We start from the raw sequence: 14072 nt of genomic DNA on the forward strand, positions 1-14072 counted from the left end.
TAAGAGAGGGGATTAAGGGTTATGGGGAGAGGGCGGGAATGTGGAACTGAGCCACAACAGATCAGCCATGATCTTATTGAATGGCGGGGCAGGCTCGAAGGGCTAGATGGCCGACTCCTGCTCCTATTTCTTATGTTCTTATGTTCTTATGTAATTGCAGTAATCACCTAGTTACAGGAAGGATATTAATAAGGTTGAAAGAGTGCAGAGAAGGTTCACAGGATGTTGCCAGGACTTGAGAAGCTGAGTTACAGAGAGAGATTGAATAGGTTAGGACTTTATTCCCTGGAGAATGAGGGGAGATTTGATAGAGGTGTATAAGATTTTGATGGGTATAGATAGAGTGAACGCAAGCAGGCTTTTTCCACTGAGGCTAGGGGAGAAAAAAACCAGAGGGCATGGGTTAAGGGTGAAAGGAGAAAAGTTTAAAGGGAATATTAGGGGGGGATTCTTCACACAGAGAGTGGTGGGAGTGTGGAATGAGCTGCCGGATAAAGTGGTAAATGCGGGGTCACTTTTAACATTTAAGAAAAACTTGGACGGGTTCATGGATGAGAGGGGTGTGGAGGGATATGGTCCAAGTGCAGGTCAGTGGGACTAGGCAGAAAAATGGCTCGGCACAGACAAGAAGGGCCAAAAGGCCTGTTTCTGAGCTGTAATTTTCTATGGTTCTATTTGCAAGTTAACGTCCTCGCTCTCAGTCACCTCATCTCAATTCCCTCCCCCAGCCATTCTAGTACTTGGAGTACTGTGTGCAGTTCTGGTCCCCACATTACAGGAAGGATGTGGAGGCTTTGGAGAGGGTGCAGAGGAGGTTTACCAGGATGTTGCCTGGTATGGAGGGGAGGTCCTATGAGGAGAGACTGAGGGATTTGGGGTTGTTTTCACTGGAAAGAAGGCGGCTAAGAGGGGATCTTATAGAAACATATAAGATGATTAGAGGTTTAGATAGGGTGGATGGTGATAGCCTTTTTCCTCGGATGGAGAATGCTAGCACGAGGGGGCATGGCTTTAAATTAAGGGGGGGTAGTTATAGGACGGATGTCAGGGGCAGGTTCTTTACCCAGAGGGTGGTGAGGGACTGGAATGCCCTGCCTGCTGCAGTTGTAAATGCGCCTAGTTTGGGGGCATTTAAGAGATTGGTGGATAGGTTTATGGACGAAAAGGGATTGGTTTAGTTTAGTGGGTCAATGTTTTTTTTTAAAATAAGACTGGTCAGCGCAACATTGTGGGCCGAAGGGCCTGTTCCGCGCTGTAATGTTCTATGTTCTATGTTCTATGTTCTAAAGTCTCTCCAGTAGCCTGAGCCAACCTTCTTGCTGGGATATTGGTTCCCCTTGAATTCAAGTGCCACCCATCCTTTTTGTACAGGTCACATTTGCCCCTAAAGAGGTCCCAATGATCCAGGAACTTGAATCCCTGCCCCCTGCTCCAGTCCCTCAGCCACACATTCATCCTCAACCTCATTCCATTCCTCCTCTCACTTAATGTGAGTTAGGTCCATTCAAAAGATGGCAGCAGGGAAGAAGCTGTCCTTTAGGGTGACACTGCTGCCTCACAGTGCCAGGAACCCAGTTTCAATTCCAGTCTCAGTTCACTATCTGTGTGGAGATTATGCATTCTCCCCATGTTTGCATGAATTTCCTCTGGTTGATCTGGTTTCCTCCCACATTCCAAAGGTGCGATGGTTAGCATGATTGGCCATGTTAAATTGAGCCTTGTGTCAGGAGGATTAGCAGTGTAAATAAGTGGGATTATAGAAATAGGACCTGGGTAGAAATGTAGTCAGTACAGGCTCGATGGGCCAAATGGCCTCCTCCTGCACTCTCGGGATTCTATGTGTTGGTTGGTACATGACCGCAGACATTTTTATGGTTTTTGTAACTTCATTGTAGTGTTAATGTAAACCTACCTGTAACATTAATAAATAAACTTGAAAACTAATCTGCAGGATATTTTCATTCTTTTTCTCCCACACACAGTTAATACACTGACGATAGTGATCTTGTCTCGGGGAAAGTGTGGCCTCTCCAAGTGTGTGACTCGCTACCTGGTTGCCATGGCAGCAGCTGATCTACTGATCGCCATCATTGATCTAATCCTGAGGCATATTCCCATTGTGTATCGAGAGCGATTTACTTTCCTGTTGTACATTCGAGTGTGTAACATCCATGCAGTTGTCCTTTACACTGTCACTGACTGTTCTGTCTGGTTCACCGTCACTTTTACCTTTGATCGATTTGTGGCCATTAGTTGTCAGAAGCTAAAAGCTAAATACTGCACTGAAAAAACAGGAGCCGTGGTTCTTGGCACAGTGACTGTGCTGAGCTGTTTGAAGAACATTTTCTGGTATTTTCTGTATGCAAGTAACTACTGGCTTTCAAACACACCATGGTTTTGCATTGTGTTGCCCCGTGCATCTCATTCGCTGACCTGGGCTCTTGTTGAATTTATGCATTACATTTTAACACCATTTATTCCATTTGTTTTGATTCTATTGTTTAATGTATTGACGGTCAGAAATGTCTCACTGGCCAGCAGGGCCCGCATGAGACTCTGGAGTCGGAGCAGTGGTGAGAATCCCAATGACCCAGAAATGAGAAAGCGACGGCAATCCATGATCTTGCTATTTCTAATCTCAGGGAATTTCATGCTGTTGTGGGCACTGTTTATGTCCTGTTCGATAGTGAGACGATTGGATTACTTGGGATATTCAGTTAACCTACCCACATTTGTACCTGAAATTGGCTTCATGCTCCAGCTCCTGAGCTGCTGCACAAACACTTTTATTTATGCTGTTACTCAGCGTCAATTCAGAAAGGAGTTGGGGAATGGTATTAAATATCCCCTAGTGATGATGTTCAAATGCATTCAATAATGAGACATCACACATTCATTTCCTGGACTATGTTCAAAAATATAGAGTTCAAATGAAAATGGACATGGAAGTGAAGTAGCTGATTCATTGCTGACATTTGGGAAAGCAGTTAATTTGTTTTTTTCATTAAAAAAACTAAATGATAATGAATGTACTTAAAGAAAGAGCCCATCAATTGGGCACCAAAATTGATATTTTCTATTAAATGGCATGAATACATTTCATGGAGAAGGTGGTTTTTTAAGTTTAAGTTCATTTATTTGCGTCACAAGTAGGCTTACATTAACACAGCAATGAAGTTATTGTGAAAATCCTCTAGGCGCCACACTCTAGCGTTTGTTTGGGTACACTGAGTGAGAATTTAGTATGGCCAATGCACCTAACCAGCATGTCTTTCAGACTGTGGGAGGAAACCGGAGCACTCGGAGGAAGACCATGCAGACACGGGGAGAACATGCAAACTCTTCACAGACACTGACCAAGCTTGGAATCAGACCCAATTTCATGGTGCTATGAAGCAGCAGTGCAAACCACTGTGCCACTCCCATGGCGGGAAAATTCAGTGTAGGAAAATAACAATGAAAAGCCTTAGGTCAGTGTCTGTGAGGAGTCTGCACATCTCCCTGTGTCTGTGTGGATTTCCTCCAAGTGCTCCGGTTTCCTCCCACACTCCAAAGAAGAATAGGTTAAGTGGTTTGGCCATGCTAAATTGCCACTTAGTGTCCAATGATGTGCAGATTAAAGGGATTCTCAGGTCAATGCTTGTGGTAATAGTGACGGTAAAATGGTTGGAGAGAGTTGGTGCAGACTCGATGGGCTGAGTGGCCCCTGTCTGCACTTTCAGGATTCTGCAATGACAAAATGCTACACAAAAAGATGAATGAAATGTAGGCAGTAAGAGGGCTGTGGCATTCAAGGTGGGGGGAGGGGACAGAGGTCATCGGATGACCTTCTATACAAGCATGACGTCTACTCAGGTCGGGTCTACTCTGCCATGAGCAGTGTTGTGACCTGAATGAAGGGTCTGGATTCTCACCCCGAAGATCATTGGGATCATTGGGCAGCACATGGCACAGTGGTTAGCACTGCTACCTCACAGCACCAGGGACCCAGGTTCAATTCCAGCCTCGGATTTCTGTCTGTGCAAAGTCTATACCTTCTTCCCGTGTCTCCCCGTGTCCTCCAGGTCCTTCCATTTCCTCCCACAGTTGAAAGATGTGCTGGTTAGGTGGATTGCTTACACTAAACTGCCACTTAGGACCCTTTTTTACATTTTGATTCTAAGTGCAAAGCGGACTTGAAACTTGGAGTGTTTCAGATCCAATTTTTAGACATGTTCTCAGGGCTTTGCCGCTGGATAGCTGGCTGACAGCTTTCGTGACTTCGGCTACTACCAGTGGGTCATCCATGGCACTGTTGATATCAACCTGGGGAATCCTGTCTATTGCCTCATCGTTAATAGATGATGGTCGGTTGAGGAAGGCTTCAAAGTGTTCAGCCCATCTCTGCAGGATCTGAGCCCTCTCTGTAATGAGATTTGTACCATCTGTACTCAGGAGGGGGGAACTCCCAAGAGATTGAGGTCCACGCATATGGGACCTCAGGGCACTCTGTCTACAAAAATACCAGTGATTCCGAATGGTGCTGCAGAAGCTTAACACACCCGAAGCACAGCAGCTCCGATCGGAGCCTCCAACTGCGCATGCGCAGAAAAATAAATAGAATAACAGTTCGTTATCACATCCCTCCCGGGCCAGATAATGCCTGCCCCAGACCCCAGAGACATTTGCCCTATCCCCCACAGCATTACTGAACCCCTTATCCCTCCACCCACCCACCACTCAGGCTGATTGCATCTCAACAATCTCAGGCAGAATGGCAGTGGATCACCCTTCCCACTCACTGATCTCAGGCAGGGTGGCCTGGCAAAGTGCCACATCAAAGTTGGAGCTCATGACATAGGGAGCATATTAGCATGGGCAGAAAATTGGTTGGCTAACAGAAAACAGGGAGTCTGAATAAATGTTCTTTTTCTGATTGGAAGTATGTGACAAGCGGACCCCCAGAGGGGACTTCTGTGCTGAGAATTTGACTTTTGCAATTTATGTCAATGCCTTAGGTAGAGGAAGTGAAGGCATGGCAGCTAAATTCGTAGATGACACAAAGATAGGTCGGAGAGTTTGTTGTGATGAGGACATATGAAGAGTGCAGGTGATATAGATAGTTTGGATGAATGGGCCAAATTTTGGCAGCTGGAGTACAATGTGAAAAAATATGAAGCTGTTGACTTTGGCAGGAAGACTAACAAAGCAAAATATTCCTCCCCCCTCACTGATCTCAGGCAGAGAGATCCACCTTCCCCCTCTACCCTCCAGATATCAGGCAGTGATCGCCCTCCCCCCCACTCAAAGCCCCCACCTCCTTCTCTCTCCCCTGGCCCAATCATTAAGGCCCCCACCACCCCAGCAGCACACCTGCAAGTGCTCACTTGCCTTCCCATCAATGCTAGCAAGCAAACTGTATGGAACTTGCTGGAAAGCTCTGCCAAACTGCCTCCTGTATTAAAAGCTCAAGAATGGGCAGGCAGGCAGTACAGGACAACGTGTACACGACCAGCCCCCTCCCCACCCCCCCCCCCCACCCCCCCACAACCCCCCTCATTTCTCTGAGGGTGAACTGGGGGGGATTCTGGATGTAGTAGAGGTGAGGTGAGACACCCTTTCCCCCCTGGAGGATGCAGACCCAGGGGGGCTGATGTCAATGCAGCCTGGGGGGCAGTCGCTGCCTAGGTCAGTGCCAGGGCACTGCCCCCCCCCCGCACTGGGAAGCAGTGCTGGAAAATGGTCACTGACCTCATCCAGGCAGCCAGGCTGAGTGCTGAACCTTATCTTGATCTTCCCCCAAATCTCCCCCAGATCCTCCCACACCCAGCACCCTGCATGCTTCCAAGCTCCTGACCCCCAGGCACCTCCTTTCTAGACCCCAAGAGCTTGCCATCTAAGGGCCACCAACTGATACTCTGCAATAGCCATCATTTCTTTCATGTCTCCTTCTGTCTCCACAGGAGAAGACCAACCGTAACACCTGTGAGAGGGTGAAGACAGCAGGTGGTGAGCCAGACCTCCGGATCCTCACCCACTTTGAGGAGCAGCTGCCAGACCTCTCAAGGGAAGGGGAGATGCAGGCTGCCAGTGACGGTTTGGTCAGACTGAAGTCAAGACATGAACACCTCTCATTCCTCCATTCACTTTGAGGCAACATCTCGGGGGCATGAGTTTTGGGTCCGTGGGCAAGATTTAAAGGAGATGTACAAGGCATGTTTATTTGCACAGAGAGGATCGTGGGTGCCTAGAACTCACTGCCGCAGGACGTTGTGGAGGCAGATGTGATAGGGACCTTTAACGGGCATCTCTACAGCTATGTGAATCGGATGGGAATAAGAACATAAGAAATAGGAGCAGGACTAGGTTAGAGGGTCATTGTTTTTTAACTGGTCGGCGCAACATCGTGGGCCAAAGGGCCTGTTCTGTGCTGTAATGTTCTATGTTCTATGTTCTATGTTCCATATCTAGCCCTTCGAGCCTGCCCCGCCATTCAATAAGATCATGGCTGATCTGAAGTGGATCAGTTCCAGTTTCCTGCTCTCTCCCCATAACCCTTAATCCCCTTGCCTATAAAAAACCCATCAACCCGCATCTTAAATATATTTAGCGAGGTAGCCTCCACCACTTCAATGGGCAGAGAATTCCAGAGATTCACCACCCTTTGAGTGAAGAAGTTCCTCCTCAACTCTGATCTAAACTGCACCCCCTTTATCTTGAGGCTGTGCCCCCTAGTCCTGCTGTCCTTTCTAATCGGGAAGAATCTCTTTACCTTTACCCTAATCTTTAATCTCTTTAATCTTTAATCTTTAATCTTTAATCTCTTTACCTTTCATTATCTTATACGTCTCTATAAGATCCCCCCTCACCCTTCTAAGCTCCAACGAGCACAGACCCAGTCTATTTCGTCTCTCTTCATAGTCCAACCCCCTCATCTCCGGTATCAGCCTAGTGAACCTCCTCTGCACTCCCTCCAAGGCCAAAATATCCTTCTGCAAGTGCGGCAACCAAAACTGCACACAGTACTCCAGCTGCGGCCTCACCAGTACCCTGTACAGTTGCAACAAGACCTCCCTACTTTTATATTCTATCCCCCTCGCTATAAAGGCCAGCATCCCATTCGCCATCTTGATCACCTGCTGCACCTGCAGACTGGGTTTTTGCGACTCATGCACAAGGACCCCCAGGTCCCTCTGCACTGTAGCATGCTGCAGCTTTTCGCCCTTTAAATAGTAATCCCTCCTACTATTATTTCTGCCAAAGTGGATAACCTCACACTTGCTAACATTATATTCCATCTGCTAGGTCCTCACCCACTCGCTCATAGAACATAGAACATAGAACATAGAACATTACAGCGCAGAACAGGCCCTTCGGCCCACGATGTTGCGCCGACCATTTAAAAAAAAAACAACAACAATGACCCACTAACCTAAACCAATCCCTTTTCGTCCATAAACCTGTCCACAGACCTCTTAAATGCCCCCAAACTAGGCGCATTTACAACTGCAGCAGGCAGGGCATTCCAATCCCTCACCACCCTCTGGGTAAAGAACCTACCCCTGACATCTGTCCTATAACTACCCCCCTTTAGTTTAAAGCCATGCCCCCTCGTGCTAGATTTTTCCATCAGAGGAAAAAGGCTATCACTATCCACCCTATCTAAACCTCTAATCATCTTATATGTTTCAATAAGATCCCCTCTTAGCCGCCTTCTTTCCAGCGAAAACAACCCCAAATCCCTCAGCCTCTCCTCATAGGATCTCCCCTCCATACCAGGCAACATCCTGGTAAACCTCCTCTGCACCCTCTCCAAAGCCTCCACATCCTTCCTGTAATGTGGGGACCAGAACTGCACACAATACTCCAAGTGCGGCCGCACCAGAGTTGTGTACAGTTGCAACATAACGCTACGACTCCTAAATTCAATCCCCCTACCAATAAACGCCAAGACACTGTATGCCTTCTTAACAACCTTATCTACTTGATTCCCAACTTTCAGGGATCTATGTACACATACACCTAGATCCCTCTGCTCCTCCACACTATTCAAAGTCTTCCCGTTAGCCCTATACTCAACTCATCTGTTATTCCTACCAAAGTGAATTACCTCACATTTCTCTGCATTAAACTCCATCCGCCACCTCTCGGCCCAGCTCTGCAACCTGTCTAAGTCTTCCTGCAAACTATGACACCCTTCCTCACTATCTACCACACCTCCGACTTTGGTGTCATCAGCAAATTTACTGATCCACCCAACTATACCCTCATCCAGATCATTAATAAAAATCACAAACAGCAGTGGCCCCAACACAGATCCCTGAGACACACCACTTGTAACCGAACTCCATGATGAATATTTACCGTCAACCACTACCCTCTGTCTCCTATCCACTAGCCAATTCCTAATCCAGTTCCTTAGATCACCCCCAATCCCATACATCTGCATTTTGTGCAGAAGCCTACCATGGTGAACCTTATCAAACGCCTTACTAAAATCCATATACGCCACGTCCACTGCCTTACCCCCATCCACCTCTTTGGTCACTTTCTCAAAAAACTCAATAAGGTTAGTAAGGCACGACCTACCCGCCACAAAACCATGCTGACTATCTCCAATCAACTCATTACTCTCCAAATAACTATAAATCCTATCCCTAATAATTTTTTCCAAAACCTTGCCCACAACAGAATTGAGACTCACCGGTCTATAATTCCCGGGGAAGTCTCTGTTCCCCTTCTTAAACAATGGGACAATATTTGCTAACCTCCAATCATCTGGTACTATACCAGAGGCCAACGACGACCTGAAGATCAGAGCCAGAGGCTCTGCAATCACTTCTCTTGCCTCCCAGAGAATCCTGGGGTAAATCCCATCTGGACCAGGGGACTTATCTATTTTCAGACCCTCCAGAATATCCAGCACATCCTCCTTATCAACTGTAACGCTGTCAATTCTACTCCCCTGCAACCCAGTGTCCTCCTCAGCTATATCCATGTCCCCCTGCGTGAACACCGAAGAGAAATATTGGTTCAATGCTTCACCAATCTCCTCCGGTTCCACACATAACTTCCCTCTTCCGTCTATAACTGGCCCTAACCTTGCCCTAACCAACCTTCTGTTCTTGACATACCTATAGAACGCCTTAGGATTCTCCTTAACCCTATCAGCCAAAGTCTTCTCATGTCCTCTTTTAGCCCTTCTTAGCTCGCTCTTCAACTCCCTCCTAGCCAATCTAAAGCTCTCTAGTGCACTATCTGAGTGCTCACGTCTCATCCGAACATAAGCCTCCTTTTTCTTTTTAACCAACGAATCAACTTTTTTGGTGCACCACGGTTCCCTAGCCTTACCAATTCCACCTAGCCTGACAGGGACATACCTATCACAGACTCGCAGTAGCTGCTCTTTGAAAAAACTCCACATTTCGGACGTTCCCAATCCCTGTAATCTCCTAGTCCAACCTATGTTTCCTAATTCTCTCCTAATAGCCTCATAATTACCCTTCCCCCAGCTAAAACCACTGGCCCGAGGTTCATGCCTATCCCTTTCCATCACTAAGGTGAACGTAACCGAATTGTGGTCACTATCACCAAAATGCACACCAACTTCCAAGTCCAACACCTGATCTGGCTCATTTCCCAGCACCAAATCCAATATAGCCTCACCTCTAGTTGGCCTATCTACATACTGAGTCAAAAAACCTTCCTGCACACTTTGCACAAAAACTGACCCCTCTAACGAGCTAGAGCTATAACAATTCCAATCAATATTAGTAAAGTTAAAATCCCCCATAACAATTACCCTATTACTTTCACTCCTAACCAGGATCGTCTCCGCAATCCTTTCCTCAACCTCTCTAGAACTTTTAGGAGGTCTATAAAAGACTCCCAACAGGGTGACCTCTCCTCTCCTATTTCTAATCTCCGCCCATACTACCTCAACAGACAAGTCCTCATCAAACCTCCTCTCTGACACTGTAATACAATCCCTGACCAATAATGCTACCCCTCCCCCCCTTCTACCTCCTTCTCGACTTCGACTAAAACACTTAAACCCCGGGACCTGCAGCATCCATTCCTGCCCCTGCTCTATCCATGTCTCTGAAATGGCCACAACATCGAAGTCCCAGGTACTGATCCATGCTGCAAGTTCACCCACTTTATTGCGAATACTCCTCGCATTGAAGTAAACACATTTCAAACCCTGCTCCACCCCACCCCTGCGATGCCATGCATTGCAGTCCCCATCCATGCACCCCTCACTTTCAACCCCTCTACTCAGGATCCCTCCCCCCCTCCGAATCAGTTTAAACTTCCCTGCATAGCTCTAGCAAACTTACCCCCCAGGATATTGGTCCCCTTCTGATTCAGGTGTAGACCATCCCTCTTATAGAGGTCCCACCTTCCCCAGAACGAGCCCCAATTGCTTAAGTACCTGAACCCCTCCCTCCTGCACCATCCTCTCAGCCACAAGTTCAAACTTTCCCTTTCTCTATTCCTCTCTAAACTATCTCGTGGCACAGGCAAGAGTCTGGAGATAACCACTCTATCAGTCTTGGCCTTTAGTTTCCACCCCAACTCCATAAATCTCTGCTTAATATCCCCTTCCCTTAACCTCCCTATGTCATGTGTCCCCACATGAACAATAACTTGGGGTTGATCTCCCTCTCCTCTAAGAGTCCTGAATACCTTTTCAGATACATCCCGGACCCCAGCCCCTGGTAGGCAACACACCAGCCCTGAGTCCCTACCTTTACTTCCGACCCTCCTATCTGTCCCCTTAACCGTGGAGTCCCCAATCACGAGGCCCAATCGTTTACAGCCCCTAACCACCTGAGCTTTCACACTAGGCTCACCCCCAGTGACCTGGTCCCTTTGACTATCCCCAATTGTTTCCTCCTCAACTGTAGCCTCCAGGACCGAAAACCTATTTTGGAGGGGAACCGCCCCAGGGGATCCCTCTGCAGACTTTCGACACCCGCCACACAATTTGCTTTTCCACTCATCTTCGTGTCATCAGCAAATTTCGTCACCCTACACTCAGCCCCCTCCTCCAGGTTATCTATATAAATGGTAAATTGCTGAGGCCCCAGCACCGATTCCTGCGGCACTTCACTAGTCACCAACTGCCAACCAGAATAGCACCCATTGATACCAGCTCTGCTTCCTATTAGACAACCAATCCTCTATCCACGCTAACACCCTATCCCCAACTCCATGCACCCTAACCTTCTGAAGCAACCTTTTGTGAGGCACCTTATCAAACGCCTTTTGAAAATCTAGAAACACCACATCTGGGTGTTCTCCTCCAAGTTCCCCTCTGCCTACTGCACTAGTCACATCCTCATAGAAATCCAAAAAATTCGTCAAACACGACTTCCCCTCAACGAATCTGCTCTATCAAACCATTCCTTTCCAGGTGCCTCGCTATTTCTTCTTTGATCACGGATTCAAGCATTTTTCCAACAACAGACATTAAACTAACCGACCTATAATTCCCTGTCTTTTGTCTGCTACCTTTTTTAAACAGCGGCCATTTTCCAATCTTCTGGCCCTTCCCCGGAATCCAGCGAAGTTTGGTAAATAATCAGTAAGGCATCCGCTATCACCTCTGCCATTTCCTTCAGAACCCTGGGAGGCATTTCATCTGGTCCTGGGGACTTGTCCACCATCAGAATAAAGGCATATGGCCCCCAGAAGGATAGGGACAAACAAATCAGAGGGACAGCATCGTTACTACAGGCTTGGAGGGCCAAAAGTCCTGTTCCTGTGATACAATTTTCTTTGTGCTTTGTTCTATATTCAACAGAGAACTGTGAATCACGTGTTTTGCATGTGATTCCTCTCTCTCTTTCACCGTGTGTCCTGTGTTGCAGGGACAGATCTAGATGCACAGGGTCCTGCTGCAGCTCCCGCCAATCCCATTCAGGACAGCTCAGATGAGCCCTTGGACATGGATGAAGGGACTTCTGAGAGTGGCACTGTCAGTATCCCAGATACTGACGCGTCGGTCGGGCCAGTTAGTGGTGAGGCTTCTGCTCTGATAAATGTGTGATCAGAGACAAGTTTATCAGAGACAAGTCCGATGGCTGGACTTGCAGATAGTGATGAACATTGTCAGAGAATACAGCAGGATATAGATAGGCTGGAAATTTGGGCAGAGAAATGGCAGATGGAATTTAATCCAGATAAATGCAAAGTGATGCATTTTGGTAGAACTAATGTAGGGGGGGAGCTATACAATAAATTGCAGAACCATCAGGAGTATACAACACAGAGGGACCTGGTGTTCAGGTCCACAGATCTTTAAAGGTGGCAACACAGATGGAGAAGGTGGTGAAGAAGGCTTATGGTATGCTTGCCTTTATGGGAGGGGGCATAGAGTGGAAAAGTTGGTGTAGGATGTTGCGAATGTATAGAACGTTGGTTCGGCCACATTTGGAATACTGCATCCAGTTCTGGTCGCTGCACTGACAGAAGGATGAGGAGGCTTTAGAGAGAGTACAGAAAAGGTTTACCAGGATGTTGCCTGGTATGGAGGGTCTTAGCTATGAAGACAGATTGGGTAAACTTGGAATTGTTCTCCCTGGAAAGACAAAGGATGAGGGGCGACCTAATAGCGGTGCATAAAATTATGAAGGGCGTAGATAGGATGAACAGTGGGAAACTTTTTCCCAGGTCAGACGTGATGAACACAAGGAGTCACAGGTTCAAGGTGAGGGGGGCAAGGTTTAACACAGATGTCAGGGGGACGTATTTTACACAGAGAGTGGTGGGGGCCTGGAATGCGCTGCCAAGCAGGGTGGTAGAGGCGGACATTCTGGGATCGTTTAAGACTTAGCTGGATAGCCACATGAACAGACTGGGAATGGAGGGATACAAACAAATAGTCTAGTTGAAGCATGAAAGCGCGGGACCAACTGCGAGTCTATTGGGAGAAGTCTCAAAGCTTGCAGGCAGACCAGCTATTGCCTGTATTTCATGGTTCCCAGGCCAACGCTGCAAGAGTCGTGTCTCCAAAGGAAAGCCTGGGGCAGGGGATCCTCACCACGAGTGGCAGGCTCCAAGCAATGGCCGAGTGACAGTGGGTCACAGCGGAGTCCCAGAGGGCCGCAGCTGAGTGACAGCAGGTCACAGCTGAAGGACTGAACAGGACTCTCAAGATTCTGTAGCCCTTGACTGAAAGGCTGAGGGCTTGGAGGAGACACAGTGGAACAGCGCTGAGACAAAGCGGGCTGCAGTAGCAGCCCTTGAGAACATGGCCCAGTTGCAGAAGGCCATGACTGAGGAGATGTAGAGTGTGAGCCAGTCTCAGAGGGTGCTTGCTGTGGCCATTGACTCAGGTGGCCATCGCATGGGTAGGATGCAAGTTATCCTCCAGGACTAGCAGGGCCAGGTGATGCCAGAGCCTCAGGAGCTCACTACAGAAGCACCACCATCCATTGAGTGACCAGGGGGTCCACAGGAGAAAGGGCTTGAACCCATGGCGGAGCCTTCCAGCCAGCAGAATGTACCGTGGCTACACCTTCTGACCCTCCTCCCTTCCTGATCCCAGGGCATCTCATGGGCAGTGGGATGAAGAGAGTGTCATGGAAACATCCCAGATACCTGGAAGCCAGCCAGGGTGGTCAAAGCCCAGGGCCTCCAGAGGACACCCATCATGTGCAGGCCACGGGGCGAGGACAGCAGCTGGTCTTTCCATATCGGATGTACATCCTGAGGAGACACTGAGTGGTAGTGATAGGCCATGTGAATTTAGGAAGTTCTAGTTGCACTCAGGTGGCTCGGGTGAAGGGCTGATTAGTTAGAAAGGTTTTTCAGCATCTTAATGTTAGCGCTTATTATTTAGACACTTTTATTGTTAACAGTAAATGTTTTTTTCTCAACACCCACCTGTCACATATTTGCCTCAAATCTTCTGCATTTGACAGTCGATGAAGGGTTCCTTCACGCTGATATCAGTGGTGGAAGTCCCTCAATGCTGTTTCACTGAGAAAATCAAGGCATTGGTTCCCCAGCCCCCATAAATGGTTCTGTCTACCGACCCCAGGGCCCTGTATGAGGGTTTCAGAACCCTTACCCACTACACAGAC

The 14072-nt window shown here is 47.8% G+C and overlaps 1 protein-coding gene across 1 annotated transcript in view; it reads left to right on the forward strand.

Moving 5' to 3' along the window:
• The window catches only part of LOC145335793 (putative G-protein coupled receptor 139), a 28898-nt gene extending 15188 nt beyond the window's left edge, over positions 1-13710 (forward strand). The window contains exons 2-5 of the mRNA XM_080181524.1: positions 1983-2851; positions 5943-6075; positions 11856-12005; positions 13535-13710. Coding sequence (XP_080037650.1) covers positions 1983-2851; positions 5943-6075; positions 11856-12005; positions 13535-13710 — 1328 coding nt within the window. The remainder of the gene's footprint in view (positions 1-1982; positions 2852-5942; positions 6076-11855; positions 12006-13534) is intronic.
• The last annotated feature ends 362 nt before the right edge of the window (positions 13711-14072 follow it).

Source organism: Carcharhinus amblyrhynchos, unplaced genomic scaffold (assembly GCF_965287045.1).
Source record: "Carcharhinus amblyrhynchos unplaced genomic scaffold, sCarAmb.v2.hapA scaffold_41, whole genome shotgun sequence".
Taxonomy (NCBI): Eukaryota; Metazoa; Chordata; class Chondrichthyes; order Carcharhiniformes; family Carcharhinidae; genus Carcharhinus; species Carcharhinus amblyrhynchos.